A 22,227-nucleotide genomic window follows, 5' to 3' on the forward strand; every position below is an offset into this window, starting at 1 on the left:
GCTTTGGGCTCCCCTCCTGCAGCACCATCTCTGCCCTGGACTGGGCCCTGCTCCTCCTGGTCCTGCTCCCAGATGAGTGCTTGGGGCAGCACTGGGGGTGGCAGCAGGAGTAGAGTCAGGCCCCTGATGCCCAGTGCCAGGTGCCCCAGAGCCACGTTGGGGCAGGTGAGGGGGGCTCTGGGAGGCTGTGGGGAGACATTTGCATCCCATGGGTCACCCCCCTATTCCCAACATGAAGCTCAACCCCACCCTGACCCTCCTGCCTCAGCTCAGGCCATGCTGGCCCCTCTGGGCCACCTCTAGCCCCAGCTCCTTCTCCCATGGCCCAGCCCCTGCAGCTTCCCTGCCACCAGCACCTCTTCCACCTTTCCTAGGCTCTTTCCTAGGCCTCTCTCTTGGGATCTGGGCGCACTTGCAGACATGTGCCCAGGAGCTTTGCTCCCAAATGGCACATGTAGATGCTCCCACTGACTCTCACTATGCTGCAGACAAGACCTTTCCTGGGTCTATGGGAGCCCTTGGAAGCAGCATATTCATTTACTACAGCCTTGATATTTTATAGATTTCATCGATGCTAGAGTTGGAAGGGATCTGAACAGACCATAGAGTTCGACCCCCTGCCCTGGGCAGGAATGAATATTGGGGTCAGATGACCCCAGACAGTTACCTATCCAGCCTTCTCTTGAAGACCTCCAAGGTAGGAGAGAGCACCACCTCCCTTGGAAGCCTATTCCAAATTTTGGCCACCCTTACTATGAAGACGTTTTTCCTGATGTCTAACCTAAATCTGCTCTCTGTCAGTTTGAGACCATTGCTCCTTGTTACCCCAAGAGGTGGCCTGGTAAACAGCATCTCCGCTTCCTTGATGTTCCCCCTTAATGAATTTGTAGGTGGCCACAAGATCACCTACCAGCCATCTTTTGCTGAGGCTGAAGAGGTCCAGGTCCCTTAGTGTCTCCTCATAGGGCTTGACCTGTAAACACTTAACCGTACAAGTGGCCCTCCTTTGGACCTTCTCAAGGTTATCCACGTCCTTCTTAAAGTGCAGCGCCCAGTACTGGACGCAGTACTCCAACTGCAGTCTGACCAATGCCGCATAGAGGGGAAGGATCACCTCCTTGGTTCTATTTTTCATGCATCTGCTGATGCATGATAAAGTGAGGTTAGCTTTGCTGATGATTTCATTACACTGACGACTCATGTTCATCTTGGAGTGTACTATATCTCTGAGATCCCTTTCTGCTTCTGTGCTGCCGAGAGGGTCATTCCCCAGCCAGTAAGCGTGCTGGATATTTTTATGCCCTAGGTGCAGCACTCTGCATTTGTCCTTGTTGTACTGTATTCTATTGTGTTCTGCCCACTTTTCCAACCTGTCCAGGTCTGCCTGCAATTGTTCCCTACCCTCCAGAACATGCACTTCACCCCGCAATTTAGTATTATCCACAAACTTGGACAGAGTACACTTCACGCCCACATCCAAGTCACCGATGAAGACATTGAAGAGTACAGGTCCAAGGACCGAGCCCTGTGGGACCCCACTACCCACATCCGTCCAGGTCCATACTGACCCGTCTACTACCACTCTCTGGGTGCAACCCCCTAGCCAATTTTCCACCCACTGGACTGTGTAAGCATGTAAGTCAGAACCTCTAAATTTATTTATGAGAATGGGATGAAATACAGTATTGAAGACCTTCCTAAAATCTAAGAAAACGATATTCACCTCTACTCTTGCATCTAAGCATTTTGTGACCTGGTCATAAAACAAAACCAAATTAGTCAGGCATGATCTGCCTGCTGGAAATCCATGCTGGTTGACCTGCTGCATTATTTTTCCCGCTGGACTCGCACAAATATGATCCTTAATAATCTTTTCAAAGACTTTTCCAAGGATGGAGGTGAGACTGACTGGCCTATAATTACTCAGATCCTCCTTCCTCCCCTTCTTGAAAATAGGGACCACATTGGCCCTTTTTCAGTCCTCCAGGACCTGACCCGAGCATCATGAGTGCTCAAACAGCCGTGCCAGTGGTTCTGCTATGACACCAGCCAATTCCTTCAGTACCCTTAGATGAAGTTCATCCGGGCCTGCTAACTTGAACACATCAAGTCCATCCAAGTGACTCTGCACTAAGTCAGCATCAACAGCTGGTAGGCTGGTGTCCCTCTGATGCCCAACTAAGAACCCATTAGGAGACTTATCTTGACCCTGGTTCAAGAACACTGAGACAAAAAACTCATTGAAGAGCTCAGTCTTGTCCCCCCTGTCTGTCACTAATTGCTCCTGCTTATTCAGTAGGGGTCCTATGCTGCCCTGCGCCTTCTTTTTACTCCCTACATACCTAAAAAAAGAGCGCAGCTGGTGACAAGAGGTGGAAAGAAGGAAGGCTTAGATGCCACAAGTTGCCACAGCACCGAGGGACCCCATGTGCTCACACTTACTAGGATCTCTGCATGTATCAGGCCCGGGAACTGGACCTCAGAGGGGAAAGATCCCACATGGACAGTACCTGCATGGAAGTAGTAATAGGATCTGCCATCTGAAACCTGAGCCTGCTCCAGCCTGAGGAAGGGCTCAGACTCCTCTGGCAAGTGGAGGGGGAAAAACCCTCAGGGAAAATGGAAAGCAATGACTAGGTAAACGGGCAGAAGGCTGTGCTAAAGCAAAACCAAAGCAGCTTCTCTGCAGTGAAGCCCTTAAGTGAGTTAGGAGCAAATTTCATAAGGATTTGCAGCACTAATAAATTCTCCTGTCTTTTTATTACATGTTACAGATTACACACCTATTCAATGGTGGCTTTTCCTAATACACACTAAGGGGTAAATCCATCCTTCACCTCTGTGTGCAAAACTGTCCATGTGGCACAGGCTGTTGAGTGAATGATCTGTACTGAAGATCACAAATGTAGGTCCTTCTATTTGGAGTTGATGTCACTGTGTGTTCTGTCCATTTTGAAGGCAAGAATTTCCCAGTCCTTCTCACTGAACCAGTCCTGATGTTTCTTTGTGGAGAAGTCTCGAGATTTTTGGCACGCCTCACGGATGCCTTTCTTGAAACTCTCGCTCTTTCTCGAGGGATCAGTGGTGTCAAGAGCATCAGGGCAGTTGGCATGATTCTCTCAGAGGCACCGCTGAAGGTGATGTTCTTTAGCAGGGTTTTGCAAGCATTTGAGATTGAACCTTTTCTTTAGTTGCTTCTTTGGTTGACATCATTTTGTGGCCGTACAGATGGACATGATGGAACATATCAAACAAGGATCTATCCAGCAGCCTTTGGGCCTGGTTTTCTCATTGCCTTCTTCTCGTGTCCCACATGAGATAGTTGATGGCAGGGATTCAGAAGAATCTGCAGATTGTTCGAATGAGAGCGGGCCACGACTTGAGTGCTTCTGCTATGGCTGTTACGGCAATCGGAGTCCTGCACTGCTCTAGTTGTAGCTGTGCTGAGGTGGACTTTGCAATGCACTATGATATAGTCAGTTAGGAGCCAGGCTTTTGAGCAGGGGTGCTTGCACAATGGCTTCCACTTGCTGCTTTGTAATTTATTCAGATGGATACAGCAACTGAATAGCAGAACAGGCTCTAAGCAACCTATAAGCAATGGCACTAAGGGATAAGACTAGAGTGACATTTCTAGGTATGATATCCATGGCAAGTCATCGTCAGTAGCCTGCTGCAGGTCTTCAATACAATCATTAAAAAGATAGATTGGACATGCCTCCATGATGTGCTACAGTTTGTATCTCACCACACTCACACTTGGCATCTTTAATAAAATCTCATTTATGAAGTAGCTAGTTGTCCACCCTGTTCAATGTAGTCCAGCTCTGCCTTAGTAAAACAAAGCCAGGAGGTTTAGATGTGGGGTCCATAATAAGAAATGTATTAATGGGGTCAACTGTCTTGCATCGCTGGGGCCATTTTCCTCGATATCAAAGCTCTCATGATTCAGTTCTTTCCCACACTCCAAATGGGCTTCTTGAACATAAGCCTTGGAGTTTGTGGGTCATCAAGTCCTCAAAAATTAGTAGTGAATTGAATATAGGCAGCTTTTTTGAAGACTCTTTATTTAGCCTCTTGATATCGAAGATGGGGGGCGGGTATGAGACAGAAGAGAGCCAAGGAACCTGAGTGTATCTGCAAGTGCCTGTCATAAGTTTCAAAGTTTCATTCAGTTGCTTTGTGATGATTAGATCATATTGTGCACACTTGTTCAGGAAAAGAAATGCATGCAGCTCTGGGCACTAGTGCTGTCCTACAATCCAGTTGGGTGCTGTTCATGCTGTGCACCAGGCTATGGACAGTTCAGGTTGCAAACCTCAGTATGGACAGGTCCCAGGCAGGGGACATGACACAGGCTGTTTAAGGTGCCTTTTCTAGTGCCCTCCACACACAGGATATCAGAGTTCATCTGAAATACGCCTGCTCAGTCATAATTGCAGCTGCCTAATCACATGCCTGTCTCAGTTCCAAGTACAAAATAACCATCATACAGTCATTGTCTGTAGGGGCAGGTCTGTGACGAGCGGCTTCTGGTAATAGCTAGCATCTGCCCCCATCACCACTCACCCATTGCGGTGGGACTTGCTATTGAAGCAAAAGGCTTGTGCATGTCTTCTTTTAATGTGGGGATGGCATGGTGCATCAGCAACCAGAGAGTACTTCATAGAAGGAAACATGGATCCCATGCCAAGGAAAACTAAGAGGACTGAAGATTTCTGTTCTGCTGAAGCCTACATCTGCCTCTGCCACCATCATGAAATATTCTTGCTTCATCTGCATGCTCCACCAGCAATGACTTTTACCTTTATTTTTGGATCACTATTAGCCTGGCAACCTCGCTCTCCACTTTACCAACATAGGTGACTCTAGCAAAAGCACAGAACTTCAGACAGCATTGCTCTCAATGTCAATGATAGCAGACAAGCCTCTCTCCATCACATCACAGTTGATCCTTCTGAGGATGCCTTGGAAGGACAGGCCTCTGCCTGTGAAAGAGAAAAATAAAGCAGAACAAAAAACCTGTATGAGTGAAATCCCCATGCGATTTCCACATTAGGACAATGAAGATCCTTCTGCAAGGCCCTAGGGTGGGCTAGTTCTGTGCAGCTTTCCTCAAGCAGCCATTGTTAGTAGCCAGCATATTGCAGACATGCACACAGACACTTTGCCAATCACTCTAAGCTTTGGGAAAGGATCCTATGGGGTTGGTGATTGCAGGAGGAGAGGCCTGAACTGGAGCAGGATACTCAGCAAAAGAGAAAAATGCAAGCTCCTCTCCCACTCCAGCCACAGCCTTTCAAATGTAAGCTTTGGTCACAGTTTCAATGGTGTCCCAGTGTCGCTCCCCAGCCCACTTGAGGGAGCAATGCCTGCCTGTCTGCAGGGAGGGAATGGCAGCTGCAGGCCTAACTGCCCCGGCCAAAGCTTTGGGGCTTGAGTTGCAGTGCCCCACTAAGACTGGGACTTCATCAAACCCCCAGTGCAGCAAAGTGTGTATTAGGAGAGAGCAAAACTGAGAGAGGATCAGCCTAGCCCTGCTCTGCTCATTTGAGCTCTCCAGAATACTTGGGCAGAGCTGAGACACTGGGCAACATTCCCTCTCTCCCAGCAGATCCTGTCCTCCAGGAGCAGGGGCTTGTTAATATGTCAGCCTAGGAAGTACTGTAGTTTTTCATAATACAACATACCCCCTTTGCAAAAAAAAAAAAAATGCTGCTGGAAATTCCACTGTTCACTACATGCAAGACATAGGGCGAGAACAGTTTCTGCCAAAAGCAAAAGTCAAATGTCAAATCTTTATGTAATCTACAGGGTGCAGAGAAATGAGCAGGCTCCGGCTCCTTGCTGCTGCTCCCCAGTTAGGTACTACAAGTCAAGATCTTTTTCTCTTCGTTCTGGCTTTCAAAAACAGGCCCCTTTACCTCCTAGTGGGTTCCCTTTTTCACATGAGTTTGTCTGGCCTTGGCGCTACGCCAGGGATGGTACTATCTTGTGGCAGCCCCTGCCACCCCAATGTGAGGCCCACTTTCCCACCAGCCTCTTGCTGGAGTGCTCCAAGCCTGCAGGCATACCAGCTGAGTATGTGGTGTTGGCAAGCCTCCTCGCTGGAGTTCTTCACTTGTTTCACACTACAGATCACCCTGGGCAGTCCACTCCCAGCCCCACTTGAGCTGGATGCTTCAGCACAGGCTTCCGTGTGCCTTTTGGGGTCCTGCTCCATCTTATCCGAGGTGCTCACCAACTCCATTGGGAGGGAGAGCGTCCGCCTGGATCCCCGATGCTCCAGCAGTCAGGATAGCGTGGGTGTTTTTCCAGCTGTTTTGGCCTCCAGGGGGACCTGCTGGACTCCTTCCAGTAGTGAGTTGAGCTTCTGGGTTTTTTCTGGATGCTACAGAAGCAAGAGGGGTGTCCAGTGCTTCCCCAGGCGTGCTGGCCTTGGGGAAAACCACCAGCTTCCTTCTGGCCATGGCTAGAGCTTCCAAACAAGTTTACTGTGTCCCAGTGCAAGGCCCCAGTGCCTCCATCTCCAGGCCCACTTTTTGAGCTATTGCAGCCAGCCCCTTGGCCAAATGGCATGGCTCTACTGTTTGGCGTGGCGCTGGCTCCTTGAATGTAGCTGGGCCACCTGAGTCACAGTGCCGAGGTGAGTTGTGCAGGGGCCTGTTACAAGGTTACATGAGGGTGAGGGGGCAATATCAACATTAGGACTTATTAGGACCCTCTTTTGAAGAGCGCAGGCCCAATACCAGGAGACAAAAGAAGAGGTTGCACAAACCTACAAGGAATGAGAAACCACCTACATGCTCAGAGAGGCAGAGGCACCAATGCTGTCATCCTGTGGACCCAACCCGGATCTGGCAGGGAAGGATGGAAGGAGGGGACGGCAGGGATGGATGGGGAGGGGGAAGAGTACAAGTCTTCACTGCCTGAGGGCGAAGCAGCACAGGAATATCCAGGCTAGGTGGAACCTGTGGGAGAATGGGCAGAGTCAGGGCACACTTAGGGTGGGGTCCAGGCAGGTGAGAAGAAACTAGTGCGAGTGGGACGGGGTGGATCTCGGCCCCTCCGCTCACCCCCAGGGAACAACCACAGGGTAAAGGAGAGTCTCCCCAGCACTGAGCAGTACATGGTTCTCACACATGACTGAGTGGGGTTTTCTGTCCCCAGCCAGCCTGCCACCTGGGCCAGAAGCATTGAACTCCAAACCCCGGGGTGCACCTCTGGCAGCAGGGTCCTTGGGTCCAGAGGTGGGCAATGGGGGGCCAGCCCAGGAGATAGTTGGTCCATACAGGGCACTAGGGCCCCGGCAGCGAGGCAGGATGGGTCATCCTGACCGGCCTGGAGGCAGGAGGCACCCAATCATCATGTGCACTGGGGGGGACAGCCCTTCAGGCCTGGAACCCGCTGGGCTGCATAGGGGAAACTCATCTTCATACTGCTCCCCACCTTCTCCTCCTCCCCTCTGCCACAGTGTCAGCACTGAGGACGGGAGGCAGAGACACTGGTCACCTCACAGACACCCCAAACCGCCAGGCCCCTGCCACTTCCACCACCCCATTCCCAGGCCTCCCCTCTTTCCATCACTGCCTCTGTAAACTAGGAAAAGCAGCATACCTTTCCCACTGTCCTGTCTTTTTTAGACTGTCATGATGCCCCTTGGTCTTGGCCTCCATCCCTGGAAGGGGGTTGCTTTGGCACCCAACGTCAGCCAGGCAGAGGGCCCTTGTCTGGGTGGAGGTGTCTTGATGCCCGGGGCCCTCTGCCTCGGTGCTGGCCTCCTTGGTGAGAGGCATGCTGGTCTGGGTCCCCGCCTCGATCCCTTCGGAGGGGTGTTTGCTCCTGATTGCACAAGAAGCAACTGGTCAGAGATGGATCATGAACTGAATTCAAGCCCAACAGGCCCTATGAAGAAAGAACTCTCCTACCTGCAAACACCACTGCTCCCAGCACCTCTAGCCTACCCTGCAGCTGGAACGCTGTGCGCGACACCCCAGTGCCCCCACCACCTGTCCAGTCCCCCACAGGCCTCTGTGGGACCACCTCCTCCTCCTCTCCCTGTCCACCACTTACCCCTGCAGGGCTGGCAAGCTCTCCCAGGCCATCCCCTCCTGATACATAAGCCCACCACCTACCCCTCCCATCAGCCTCTGGAGGCTTCATACAGCCTGGGGGCAATCCCCTCCCAAGATGTGGCCCCCAAGCTGCCTGAGCACAGGATCCAGAGGCGAGGGACTGACACAGGAGACAACTGCTTGGTACAGGGCACTGACATCCTGTGGGATGAGATTCATGGGTCATCCTGACCTGCCTGGAGGCAGAAGGGGCCCTGATCATCACCCAGTTCCCATCCACCTCACATCCCGGGGCTCACAAATAACAGTACGAAAAGCACCATACCTCTCCCTGTGTCCAGCCCCTTTTTGACACCGGCGAGCTTTTGTCTGTGTGTTGGTGTCTGTCTTTGCCAGGGGTTCAACCTGGCAGCCCACCTCTGCCAGACAGAGGACCCTGGTCTGGGTGTTGGCATGCTCCTGCCATGATGAGCACAAGGGACTGGCCATGATCTCTCTGTGCACTTCCTCCTTGACCCCATTAATCTGGGAAGGAGCCACACTGGCAGCTCAGATCAGATGCTGTTGGGTCCTCAAGGCCTGAAGACACTCTTCAGTGAGGCTCCAAAAGCCCCCATGCAGCTCGTATCCCGGTGTCAAGTCGTCTCTTTGCCCTCCAATTGAGTTGTATTTCCTTCAAGTCCCATGTGTCCCAACACTTAAGAGGCCTCAGTTCCCTCTTACATGGGACAGTAAAAGCAATTGAGTCAGCCACAAGCCTGACAGCTGACAGGCCTGGGTCTGCATCTCAGGCAGCAGAAGCTCCAGCATTTCATTATCAACATCCAGGGCTCAATCCCTGCAGTGTCCTCTAAACTAGCTGCCATATCCTGTCCTACATAGAAGGATTTCATCACCTAGGGGTCCTTGGGGAGGAAGGTATGTGGTCCGAGCCTGCTGTAGTTGCAGCCGTGGGGCTCGTTCCATCGGCTTCTCTCCTAGGGGGGAAGCTCCACTGGGAGAGGAAGGTGAAGCCCCCGCCTGGCACCGAGCATAGATTCTAGGGTCAGAAGGGACCTCAGTGGGCCATCTAGTCTGACCCCCTGCCCCTGGCAGGCAAGAAAAGGGTCACCTAACCTGGGGTCATGTGAACCTAGCCAGGTGCCTGTCCAGTCTCCTCTTGAAGACCCCCCAAGGATGGGGCAAGCACCACCTCCCTTGGAAGCCCATTCCAAATCCTGGCAACCCTGACTATGAAGACCCCTTTTCTAATGTCCAGTCTAAACCTTCTTTCCAATAACTTATGGCCATTGCTCCGTGTCATGTGCTCCCATGTGTTCACATAGGCACATTGCTCCAGTAAAGCTCCAGCCCCATGGCTAGGTCCCACATAAACATACTCATAAGATCTGCCTCCCATGCCCATCCCCAGTAGAGCCCCAGCCCTTTTCTGGGGCAAGAACAATTGTTTCTAAGTATGTTGCATGTTGCCTCCCTGTGCCGTTCCAGGCTTGCCATGTGGAGATCCCTTTCTCTTTGTGGGAGATGATAACTTGGTTTCCTCAACAGATGGGCAAAGCGGTTGAGCAACAGTTATGCAAGCTGGCATTTGTCATGTTCACCTAAGGAGGAGCGTATGTGTCATTTTAGTCATGCTGGCACCATGTCAGTTCTGTGGGTATAGAGAACTAGTTCCAGGCTACTGACCCTTTGCGGGTTTATCATCAAATATTTACCTGCGCTGAGGAATTTTTACCAGAGTTCAGTGTCAATCAGGAAACAGGCCAGTGTTGCAAGTGTGTGCTGGGAAACCCCTGCCAGCCTGCCCAGTGTGAGACTGACTCAGGAAAGGCATAGCCATAAGGAATGCAAGTGCCAGGTCTCTGTGACTATCCAGTTCTGCCATTGCTAGACCCACCTACACACCCAGTGCCACCTGTGTGTCTCCAGGGACAGCCCCAACAAATTATCCAAATGTGCCCACAGCCTTACTGTTGTTGTGGCTGCAGGAACATCTCCAAGAGCAGCATTTTCTCCCTGGCCCCTAGAGCTGGACCAGGGTGATGGAGTCATCTCCTCTGTCCCCTCCCAGCCTGCTCAGCTAAGAGCAAAGTTTGTTCTGATCTGGTCTGGTCAGAAATGACTCGGTTGAGCTGCCTCCCATGGCCCTTACTGCACTGTTTAGTAGCTCCAATTCCACAGAAATGCTTCCTGGGAAGTGGTGCCCAGTGTGAGGCCATTGCTGCCAGGGAATGATATGCAGCTGCTTTCTGATGTCTCCTTAGCTGCACCAAGGTGGATAGCCATGTCACCTTGGCACTTGATGCATTTGTGTTACATGACTACATCAGTGCCTGGGATTCACAGAGGTCTCCAGGGATCTCTGCAGACTCTCTCTCTCCAACCGGGCACCTGAGTCCAGCTTGTACTATGTACCTTTCCAAGGTCTTGTTCTTCAGTTGTCCAAGCCTAAGCCCCTGTAATGACATGACATGATACTGACAAAGACACCTTTTACTGGTGAGCTAAAGAGGACTGTCCTCCAAAGACAAGATAAAGTCATTTTTATGGGTGACTTGAATGCTAGAGATTGGGAAAAGTCATGTCAGCTGGAAAAATATTATTGGAAAAGAAAGATTTAGCAAAGGGAAGAGCAGCAGCTGCCTCCTGCTCTGTACACAGAATATAATATCATTGTTACAACGACTCTCCTCCATCTCACAGACATGCACACAATCTCGTGGATGCGGCCAAAATGCAAACACTGGAGTCGCCAGTTCAGAACTGCCATGTACAGGCTGTGCTGAGGACTGCAGGAGGAAGTCCCACCCCCAAATTTTTTGAGCATGTGAAAATAGTGATTTCCTGTAATTTATAATTTTGCCTAAACTGCACAGCTTTTCCTGGGGAGCGAAATAAGCACCTCTCTGTCCCAATTTTCAGGGTGCTGCTCCAAGTCCAGGAGGCACAACAAGTACTTCAAAGAAACGTTAAGTGTAACAGATTATGAATGGCACTAGTGCTTCCCTGCTTAATAATGTCCTCAGAAATAATTGAATCATTTTGACTGAAACTGCTAAAATTCAACCTGAGGCAGAAACCAAGGCAGGAAAATGTCAGCCCAGATTAATACAATTTGACTCTGTTACAAGCCATTGGAAACAGGAGCCTCATGAACAACACAGGGCGCTGTGGTGTTGCTCTTGGCTCTGTGATAGCAGAATAACTGTTGCCAAACTTCACCCACTCCCTTTCCCTCATTCAGTCCTATTGCATCACTGCTGAAAAACAAAAGGGTCTGCTGCACCCTCTGCCAGATGTAATTCATGTAATAGACCTCACGCACTCACCTGACTATTTCCGACCACCATTATGATCGAATCACAGAGAAGTAGGGCTGGAAGGGATCTCCAGGGGTCAACTAGTCCAACCTCCTCCCTGAGCCACAGTGATACCTATCCATACCACCCAACACAAATCCAGCTATTTGGAGCCTTGAAACCAGTAATGGTGGGGGGTTTGTGGGTAAATATTGCCTTAGCTCTGTCCACCACCCCCAGTCAGAGACCTGACACAGCCTTTATTTACCTTCAGGCTTAAAGGCAAAGCTCCTGATGCAGAGACTATATCAGACCAGAGCAGACTGGTGTCTTGTCAGAAAAAGGGAGGAAGAAAGACCCAGCAAGGCTGAGGTGTGCATCCACCTCCCAGCCTGCACCCCCAAGAATGGGAACCCCAGCCACCTTGGCCTGCCTGCTCCTTCTCCTGCATCTCACAGCTGGGATCTCTTCAAAGTCGTAAGCCCTGTCCATGTCTGCCTGTATGTCTGTCCGTTCACATGGTGGTGGTTGGAGGAATATGTGGAGGCAGTACAGACGGCCCAGGGGTGGCTGCTCAGGAGTCAGTAACACCCTGTCCCGAGAACGCAGTCCCTGCTGCTAAACCGGCTTCAGCTCCTGCTCAGTCCTGGAAGCAGAGGGAAGGCTCCAGGGAAAGGCTGGGTTTGGGACTTAGGAGGCCTGGGTTCAGCTCCCAGCTCTTTTTGTTGGAAGATCATTGGTTGTGCGCATTTTGCTGGAAGAAAGGTAGAGAATAGAAGTTAACATAATACTGACATTACAGAATCCAGGATTACAGGATAACATTGTACAGTTAAAATGGCTCAGGGTTTTGAGTCTTGGGGCCTTGGCTTACTTTGTCCCATGGCAATAACTAACATTAAACATCTTTATCAATTTTCCCACCAGATAAAGAAAATGGAGAAGCATCTCAGCCATTTAAATTGTAGAGAATTCAGTCATTCCTTTAGCTGCACAGAGTCTGTACAGTGAAATCACCCTGTCTGACATGCTTCTCCTCCATAGTACATATAGGGAGGGCTGCTCCTTCTGGAAAGAAGAGAAGGTTTTTAAAGTGATACCAAGCTCCTGGTCCTACTTCCTATATGACAAACATGCATGCAAGGGGGAGAGGAAAGAAGAGAAACAGTAGAAAATGCAGTGGTGCCAGGTGCCCTGCTGGTGCTCTCTTGCCTTCTTGCTTCTGGAGAACAGTGAGCTGTACCTTCATGTCCTGGCAAACTGGTATCAGCACTGAGGAGTGGGGCACCTGGTACCTCTTCTGTGAAGAACCCAGGCATTCAAGAGAGCTAGAAAATACCTAGCCTCTTCCCTCTGCACTGCACAGTGGGTCTCTGCTCACTTTTCAGCTACCAGCTGGTCTCTGTTCCAGCATGCTAAGTAAGCAAAAGTGTTGAGCACTAGTTGCAGTGGGGCAGGAGGGGTGAAGGAAAGGGGATCTTGCAGCCTATGTTGAGCCTCACTCAGCATTGTAGTGCAATGTCTTCAGCAGCAGAAGGTAGGCCCCAGGTCAAAAGAATGCTGTGCTTTCCTCTCTCCCAGGTATTACATGGTGGTAATACCAGCTGAGCTCTACCACCTGCACAAAGGGATGTTGTGGGTCCATTTGGCCAACCTCAATGAAACTGTCTTGGTGACTCTCCAGCTGGAAAGAGAGAGACCATCCAGCAACATCATCCTGTTGGAGAAGAAGGTCAAGGAGCCCAATCTGACTGAGAATGTGATCTTCTCGGTGAGTCACAGACCCAGGGCTGCACAGCCCAGGTTCAGGAATTGGGAAAAGCTAGAGCCTTTCCTCCTGGGTCTCCAGCTTTACCCCAGATTCAGCCTAGGGGACTGGAGGGCTCAGAAAATGGGAAGGAACAGCGTCGGGGATTAGGCATCCAGCCAACATTTCTTGTCTCCCAGCAGAGCAATTCCCAATGCCTAGGTAAGCCCATAGCAGCTCTGTGAGGAGTTTCCCATGATAACATGCAGGCCTGGACACTCAGTGACTCGACACAGAGTTGGCAGGGAATGGAAAAGAGTGTAGCCTCCTTGTCCTCAGTTGTACATCTGTTCCTTGCCTGCATGGCTGGCCCCTGGCTCCAGATCCAGCTCTGATATTTAATGGGAACGTTTTCCTTCACCTCAGAAATATGAGATTCCTCAGAGCCCAGCATCCCCGGCCCCTGGGACAGCTAAAGTGGTGTCTCTAGTGGGTTATGGAATAGAGAAAATCCCACACAATTTACTGATTCGTTTTGATGCACTGGCTGGGGGAGTAGTTAGCTGATTGCACGATTTCACAATGATTACACACTTAATTTATACAACACAATTTTATTTTAAAACTCTTTGCTACGTATATAACACTGCTTAGCTTTAAGAAACACCACAAACATTAAAAACACAATAGTTACATATATCAGAAACAATGCTCTGAATGCACTTCCTTCCCAAACAATGCTATAAGAATTAGTGCTACAAAAACAACTACAATTACAACTAAAAGTTAAATTTGAATCAATACTGTTATTTTTCATAATATACTTACAATCCTAGAATTCCGAGAAGCCAAATACCAAAATATGGTTTCATTCCTCAGTAGTACAATTTAATGGGTTGGCCTCAGTAGTACGGTTCAATAGGCTGGCCTCAGCAATACGATTCAATGAGCTGGGCTCACCAGTGATAGGACTACGTCCCCTTCCTTCAGTCCCTTTCGGGCGCTCCGCGGCTTCAGCGTGAACTAAGAGATTCGTGTTCACGGAGAGGCTTGATTAGGCGATCAATCTAATCAGAACTTATACTTGCGATTCTTCCTTCGTTGTTCTGCAAGTGAAGTCACCTCCAAATTGGGACAGTAAGTTACAGGTTTTTATTGAGTGAGCTGCCATCATTGGGCTCCTCCTACTCAATTCATCATAACTCCCAAATTTGGGCTCGGATCTTACTCAACAGAAATTACCTTTGTTGAGCATTTTTAAATTATTCTTGGGGAGACTTCCATATCACTGTAAATACTCTTTTCTTAGCAATTTGGTTAAAAGGCCTTAGGCTTTGATGTCTCGGAATTTAGGATATTTACTTTCTTTGTAAAAAACTTCTAAAGATACAATTTAGATTAAGGTTTTAGGCAAAGTCAGGACATTTCGCACATAGCTCCGAAACAATGAGCTAGATAAGGAGATAGATCCTATCTTCTTCCTGAAACTGGCTAATGGGCAATCTTTACAAACATTCAAACTATTTCATTCAATATGACAAGTGGCAGCAGCTCCACACTCAAGGACACAACTGCTCTGGGGCTGGGTTGCTGTCCCATTCAGACAGACCACATCCAATGTCCAGTCCCACTCCCTGGAATCAGGGACATGTTCCACATTGTGGGGTCCGGCTTAAGTGAGCAACACCCCCCTTTATCCCATGCCCTAGGCCATGCTTTGGCCTTCAGCTCCCTACTGCTGTCATTAGAGCTGCTGACTCTGACCTCTCCAGAGGCCTGCATGCCTTGTGACCTGTGGCTTAGCACAAGGACCCTCAGGCACCCCTTCCAGCCCCTTCTGTGAAAGCCAGGCTGCATCACAACCATCACATAGCTGCTTCCCTATGGGCAGGTGCCAGCCCCCACCACCGGGTGGAAGGAAGTTGCACACCTGAATGTGTCAATCGAAGGAGATTCCCTGAAGTTCTCGGAGCGGAAGAAAGTGCTCCTGAAAGCACTGGAGCCTGGGACCTTTGTACAGACAGACAAACCCATCTACAAGCCTGGACAGACAGGTGAGCAGGCAGGAGCTGCTGGGGAGAGCTCGTGGGTTCTGTGCCCTTCAGATGGGCTCCTTGGCTCCGTGGGCTGGTTCCTCTGGGAGGACCAGAGAGGGATAGCGGGGCTCTCATTTCTTCCCCAGTGCCTCAGCATAACCCCAATAGGAGAGGGGCCCAGTGTTTTCTCCCCTGACACCCCGTGGTACCTGCACGAACTGAAGTGCAGAGTTCAGCTCAGTCCTTAGTGATGGGAGAGACCTGGCAGGGGGTTTTGATCAGTCTTGTCTCTGGCATCCTCAGGAGGGAAACCAAGGCTGGCTGGGCCCCAGAGACTAAGCTCCACTTTCCCCCAGGACAGGGCCATGTTGTTTTGCAGAGGACAGCATGGGGAAGCCTGTACCACTTTCCCCCAGGCAGTGCCCACTCTCACAAGAAGAGAGACCATACATGCCTGGCCCCAACCCCACTGGAAATTCAGTCAGAGAAATGAATCTAGGGCTGACCTGTGTCTGCATTTCCTCTTTTCCAGTGAACTTCCGAATCGTCAGTTTGGATAAAGACTTTGTTCCCAGTAACAGGAAGGTGAGAACCAGGGCAGTGTGGTGAGGGAGGGCACCATAAGGTCAGAGGAGAGGATAAAAGAGGGCTAGGGGACAGACCACCATGTCACTAGGGTCACTCTGGATTCCAGCCCCCGTCCAATTGCAGCCTCTTCTGGGTGTATCTCTCCCAGTCTCACAAGAAGGTGATGTCCTAGATATGGGTGGTGGAGAAGTAGGGAGAGATTATCAAACCAGTTGCCACTTTCTAGCAGGGCCCAGAATACGGTCTAGGGAAGTAGCTTGGACATGTCACCATAAATTTAATGTCACAGGCAGAAACAGAAGTGTTTAACCCCATGTAACTGTAACACTGCCACTTCCTTTATCTTCTTCTGGAGATTTTGGGCTCTAGAAAGCAAGCATTATCTTACATGAGTTGCTCTTCTGTATTTATGTATAAGCCCTTCCTGAGGTCAACATTTAAGGGAAAACACAGGATGCAGATCAACACTGAGTTTCGTATCTGCATGTGAAGAACAAAGATGTAGTCTTTTTTGTTTACCTCCTTTTCTTCTTCCTCTGCTCCTCCTTGAGAGGATCTACATGAGACATTTACTGTGCAGTAGACTAATTAGCTGCATAGTAAATGTCTCAGCATCTATATGTGCACCCCAATTAGGCTGGAGAAACTAATTTTACTCCAGCCTAAAAAACTCCACAGCAGCTCATGTGTAGATGCTGTCCCAGCTGAGTGGGACATGAGGATGCTTCAGTGCAGGGGCTGCCTCCTGACTAGTCCCACACTGAAGTACCCTTGTGCCCCAGCCAGCCCCTCCACAGCATGTTGAGTCAAGGGAAGCAGCCCTGGGCTGGCAGGCTGACCCCCTGCAGGGGCCCTGCAGGCTGGGTGCTCTGACCTGGCTCGGTGTGCTGCAGTCCCAACCACATGTCCCCAGTGAGTCTGCTTGATTCTTGCCTCTGTGTGCCAGATATTAAATGTTAACCTCCACGTTAGGTCCTCCTTTGTCTTTGACAAGGTGTTCTTTGCTTGGGTGAATACTTCTGTTCAGCTTCAGAGAGCCCATTCTACAGAGCTGTGTGCTGATACCCACACCTCACATGCTTACCTCCCACCCAGCCCATGGTAGAAGTTACCCCATTCAATCCCAGTGTATAATCTCATACAACAAGGTGGGGAAACTGAGTCATGTACCTGAGTCATAGAAATAATACAAAATCATCCCACGTTCTTCTTTAAGACTCAGCTCAGTGGGATATCTTGGCCACTGCAGGCTCCGAGCAGTCGTTTCTTTCAGTTCAGATGGTCATTTAAGTTACAAGTTTGGGAAATTCCCAAACAAAACATAGCTAACTTGTAGATAAGGCAGCAGGGAAAGCCAAAATCTCAACACCACCACCTCAACAACAAGCAAGACCAGAACTTTCTTGTCAACACATATGGTGTTAGCAATTTGCAAATGTGTAGCTAATGTAATTTGGACAGCACAACCAGGACCACAATTCCTTTATGTCCAAGTCTATTGAAAAGCAAACAGGCAAGTCCAGAAGTTCACGGTGAAAATTGTGTAACTCTGCCTTAACTCTAACCTTAACTAACCCTGTTTCAACCCCTCAAGCCAAATAAAGAATTCGACCTGGTTGGGCTAACAGAAACTTGGTGGGATCCTACCCACGACTGGCTAGTGGACATTCAGGGCTACAGGCTGTACAGACAGGACTCAGTGGGAAAAAAGGGTGGGGGCATTGCTCTCTATGTTAAGGAGCAATATACAACTTCCGTAGTTAAATTGGACCAGGAAGAAGGGCAAATTGAAGTACTGTGGGTCACGTTACAGGGGGTCAGGGTGAAAGGGACTTGGTAGTGGGGGTCTACTACAGACCTCCACATCAGGGGGACAAGTAAGACCTAGAATCCTCGAGACAGCTCTCAGAGGTGGTGCGTTCAAAGGACCTGATCGTCATGTGTGACTTTAAGTTCCCAGACATCTGCTGGGAGAAACAGGCAGCCAGGTCTGCCTGTTCCCGAAAGTTTCTAACCTCCTTACAGGACCTTCACCTATTGCAGGAGGTATGTGTTCCCACTAGGGGAAATGCCTTACTAGACTTGGTACTGGCCACAGGGGATGACTTGGTGGAGGATCTGCAGGTGCAAGGTAATCTAGGGGATAGTGACCACCTATTGATAGGGTTCACTATCTGGAGAAAGGTGGGGAAGATAACTAGTAGAGCAGAAGTGCTAGACTTCAGGAAGGCCAACTTCAACAAGCTCAGGAGATTTGTTAGGGAGGGACTGACTGGTGAAAGCCTTGGAGAGATGGGAGTCCATGAAGGGTGGGCATTTCTCAAGGCACTAATCCTGCAGGCACAGAAAAGGACCATCCCAGTACACATAAAAGGGGGCAAAAAAGCTAAGAAACCCTCTTGGTGGAGCAGGGAAATCCAGGAGAGCCTGGAGGGGAAAAATGAGGCCTACAGGCTGTGGAAGGAGGGGGTTGCTACCAAGGAGGAGTATACCCGCTTGGCTCAAGCTTGCAGGGAAACAATGAGGAGAGCCAAAGCCAAAACGGAGCTTAGGCTGGCAGCAAAAGTTAAGGATAACAAAAAGTCATTCTTTAAGTACATAGGAAGCAAAGAGAAGGTGCAGGGTAACTTAGGGTCCCTTCAGGATGAACTATGGCAACTGGTAACAGATAGGATGGCCAAAGCGGAGCTGCTAAATGATTTCTTTGCATCTGTGTTCCTGGACACAAATACAAATATGCATCCCATTGGGACTTTAGGTAAGCCCGGTATAGATATCAACCCACCAACTGTTTGTGCTGACTTAGTAAAGGGGCACCTGGAGGGGTTGAATGTATTTAAGTCAACAGGCCCTGATGATCTCCATCCTAGGGTACTTAGGGAATTAGCTGGAGTCATAGCGGAACCGCTGCCACAACTGTTTGAGCACTTGTGGCGCTCAGGACAGGTCCTGGAGGATTGGAAAAGGGCCAATGTGGTCTCTATTTTCAAAGGGAGAAAGGAGAAACCAGGTGACTACAGGCGGGTTAGGCTCATCTTTATCTGTGGCAAGACCTTTGAGAAAATTGTTAACGATCGCATTTGGGGGTGACCAGCAGGTAAAATAATGCTAAGGGGCAATCAGCTTGGGTTCATAGCAGGCAGATCCTGCCTGACTAACCTGGTTTCATTTTATGACTGGGTCACAAAATGCTTGGATGAGGGAATAGAGGTAGATGTTATTTACTTAGATTTTAAAAAGGCCTTTGACACAGTGTCACACCCAATTCTTATAAATAAACTAAACAGTTGCAATGTAGATTATTACACAGTCTGGTGGGTAGAAAATTGGCTTATGGGCTGCACCCAGAGAGTGGTGGTGGACGGGTCGGTTTCTACCTGGAGAAATGTAGGCAGCGGAGTCCCCCAAGGCTCTGTCCTGGGACTGGTACTGTTCAATATCTTCATTAGTGACTTGGACGAGGGAGTAGAAAGCACCCTGTCCAAGCTGATTTGGACAGGCTGGGGAAATGGGCCAAACAGAATAGGATGCAGTTTAACAAGGATAAGTGTCATGTGTTAAGCCTGGGGAGGAAGAATCATCAACACTCCTATAGCCTGGCAGGTACCACTCTAAGTAGCACAACTGCGGGAAGGGATCTCGGAATAGTAGTTGACTCCAAAATGAACATGAGTCACCAGTGTGATGAGGTAATAAGTAAAGCTAACTGCACCCTTTCTTGCATAAGTACGTGCATCAAAAACAGGTCTAGAGAGGTGATACTTCCTCTCTATGCAGCATTGGTCAGGGCACAGCTGAAGTACTGTGCCCAGTTTTGGGCACCGCACTTCAGGAGGGATGTGGATGGCCTGGAGAGGGTTCAGAGAAGAGCCACCCATCTGGATAAAGGCCTACAGAAAAAACCCTATGTGGACCGATTGGGAGACCTGAACCTCTTCAGCCTCTGCAAGAGGAGGCTGAGAGATGATCTCGTGGCCACCTAAAAACTCATTGTGGGGGCCAGCAAGAAATAGGGGACACAGCGTTTACCAGGGTGCCTGTCGGTGTAACTAGAAATAATGGCCAACAACTGGAGGAGAGAAAATTCAGATTGGACACCACAAGAAAATTCTTTACAGCGAGGGTTGCCAAAGTGCAGAGGAGAGCCATGCGCATGATCAGAGGTCAGGAAAACAGACCTTATGATGAGAGGCTGAGAGCCATGGGACTCTTCAGCCTGGAAAAGTGCAGGCTCAGGGGTGATCTACTGGCCACCTATAAGTTTATAAGGGGTATTCATCAGGATCTGGGGAATGTCTGTTCACCAGAGCGCCACAAGGGATGACAAGATCAAACGGTCACAAACTCCACCGTGACCAATTCAGGCTGGACATAAGGAAGAATTTCTTTACTGTCCGAGCCCCCAAGGTTTGGAATAGACTGCCGCCAGAGGTCGTTCAAGCACCCACCTTGAACGCCTTCAAGGCATATTTGGATGCTTATCTTGCTGGGATCCCTGCTGACTTCCTGCCCCTGGGGCAGGGGGCTGGACTTGAAGATCCTTCGGGGTCCCTTCCAGCCTGAATGTCTATGAAATCTATGAAATATTGAATACACTTTCAAAGGAAGTGGTGATGTCCCCTTCCTTGGAGGTATTTAAAAGGAGATTGGACAGACACCTGGCTGGGGTCATCTGAACCCAGCATTCATTCCTGCACAAGGCAGGGGGTTGGACTCGATGATCTAATTAATAAGTCCCTTCCAACCCTAACATCTATGAAACTATGAAGACCTGGAAAAAACGCCCCTTGTATCTTCACCATAGGATTGCAGCATGGGATGAGTTCCGTACTGAGACAGGCCGTGTTTGTTCTGTGCTTCCTTCCACTAAGCCAGAAGGAGCGTAGCTGCATGAGGGTGGTGCTGGGCACTCACCATCCAGCTGTGCTCCATGAGGGCGAGACATCCAGCTTTGCTGTGCCAGCTCTGACTTTTCTGCCATCTTGCCTTCATGTCACTGCTCTCTCAGTCACCCTCACTGCTTGCCACGGTTCCTCCCCCATTCTCTTGTAAACACCCAAGCCCGATGAGGTCCCAGGCAGACCCCTGGGCAGCTAGCAGTTCCCCTCCCTCTAACGAGCTGTCTTATGTCTGTTTGTTTTGCAGGTGCCCCTGGTGACCCTGCAGGTCAGTCTGTCCCTCTCCGGCCTGGCTCTCTGGAAAGCAGCAAGGGGGTGTTCAGTCTTGGGAGCTTAGGGTATCTGGGCTCTCACCACAGCATCCCGCCAAGCCAGCCCCTCTGCCCTATTCGGGGAAGGGTAAAGGGTCCCAGAACAGCAGGCACATCTGGAATGAGCCTCATGGGTTGTTAATCTGTACAGTCTGGGGTTTTATCTGATTTGGATGCAGGTGGGTTTGGCCCTGCTTCGCCCCTACCTGGGCCGCTCATCCTGAGCATTTCCAGCCCTTGTACTCCAGGTCAGCCACCACCTTGAGCAGGCCAGTGTTGCAAGCAGCAGGATGGGGGACTTGGGTGAGCAGCGTGGAGAATGGCATGGACGAGGGTAGGAGGATCCCTGATAGTGCCAAGAGAGGGGAGACAGGAAGATTGGGAAGGTTTCATGGGCAGAGGGGGACAGTGAACACTACCCACAAAGACCTCAATTGGAGCTGGAAAATCCTCCAGGGTCCTAGTCCATCTCCAGGGTCAGGGCAGGAACATCTGCTCCATTTTGTTTCTTCAGCTTTCTCGAGGCTAGAGATGGGCCTTCCCTAGCTAGCCTGGGTTAACTATTCCCAACCTAAGCAACGGTGCTGTCTGGGCAGGGCGGGCACTTGCTGAGGTTTGATTCTCTTCAGGGTAAACAGAGAAGGCCTTGAGTGTCTTGAGATGTGGACCCAGGCGCTAGCCCCGGTACTAGGCTCACTTTGAGGGGAAACCCCAGAGCCTTTCTGTGGGTGAGAGTGGCTAACTCATGTGTATCTGCATGTTCAGGATCCCAACGGGAACCGGATCGCTCAGTGGCGAGATGTGGCCCCCCAGCAGGGCATCGTGGACCTGTCCCTCCCTCTGTCTGCAGAGCCGGCCTTGGGGACGTACTCCATCGATGTGGAGGGCACTAAGCACTCCTTCAGCGTGGAGGAATACGGTGCGCAGGGGGACCCAGCGCAGTAACAGAGGCTGTGTCTCTGGTGGAGGAGCAGCAGTACAGTCTGTAAAACTGTTGGTGGGCCATTTATCTGTGTCCCTTCAGAGGGTCTCTGGGAGCCTGATCCCAGAATTCCCCAGAGCCACCCACCACCGCCCCACAAACAGCATCCCAACAGCACCACATCCTGGCTGCGGGGGATCCAGCCTCCCAGTCCATTCAGCTTCTGTCAACACCCTCATCCTCTGGACCTGTGGGCCAGGGTCAGATGTGGCCCCCAGCTGCCTCCAACTCCAGGCTCCTCCTTCGGCCTCAGAGGCACTGCTTCCCTGACCCAAAAACATCCCAATTTCC

At 50.2% G+C, this 22,227-nt stretch overlaps 1 protein-coding gene across 1 annotated transcript in view; it reads left to right on the forward strand.

Annotated features, from left to right (window-relative positions):
- Positions 1-22,193, forward strand: part of LOC106721822 (alpha-2-macroglobulin-like protein 1) — a 25,084-nt gene extending 2,891 nt beyond the window's left edge. Inside the window, exons 3-7 of the mRNA XM_025203750.1 lie at positions 12,956-13,145; positions 15,013-15,175; positions 15,690-15,742; positions 20,891-20,911; positions 21,720-22,193. Coding sequence (XP_025059535.1) covers positions 12,956-13,145; positions 15,013-15,175; positions 15,690-15,742; positions 20,891-20,911; positions 21,720-21,899 — 607 coding nt within the window. The 3' untranslated portion in view covers positions 21,900-22,193. The remainder of the gene's footprint in view (positions 1-12,955; positions 13,146-15,012; positions 15,176-15,689; positions 15,743-20,890; positions 20,912-21,719) is intronic.
- Positions 22,194-22,227: the final 34 nt, after the last annotated feature.

The sequence above is a fragment of the Alligator sinensis genome, unplaced genomic scaffold, assembly GCF_000455745.1.
Source record: "Alligator sinensis unplaced genomic scaffold, ASM45574v1 scaffold520_1, whole genome shotgun sequence".
Classification (NCBI taxonomy): domain Eukaryota; kingdom Metazoa; phylum Chordata; order Crocodylia; family Alligatoridae; genus Alligator; species Alligator sinensis.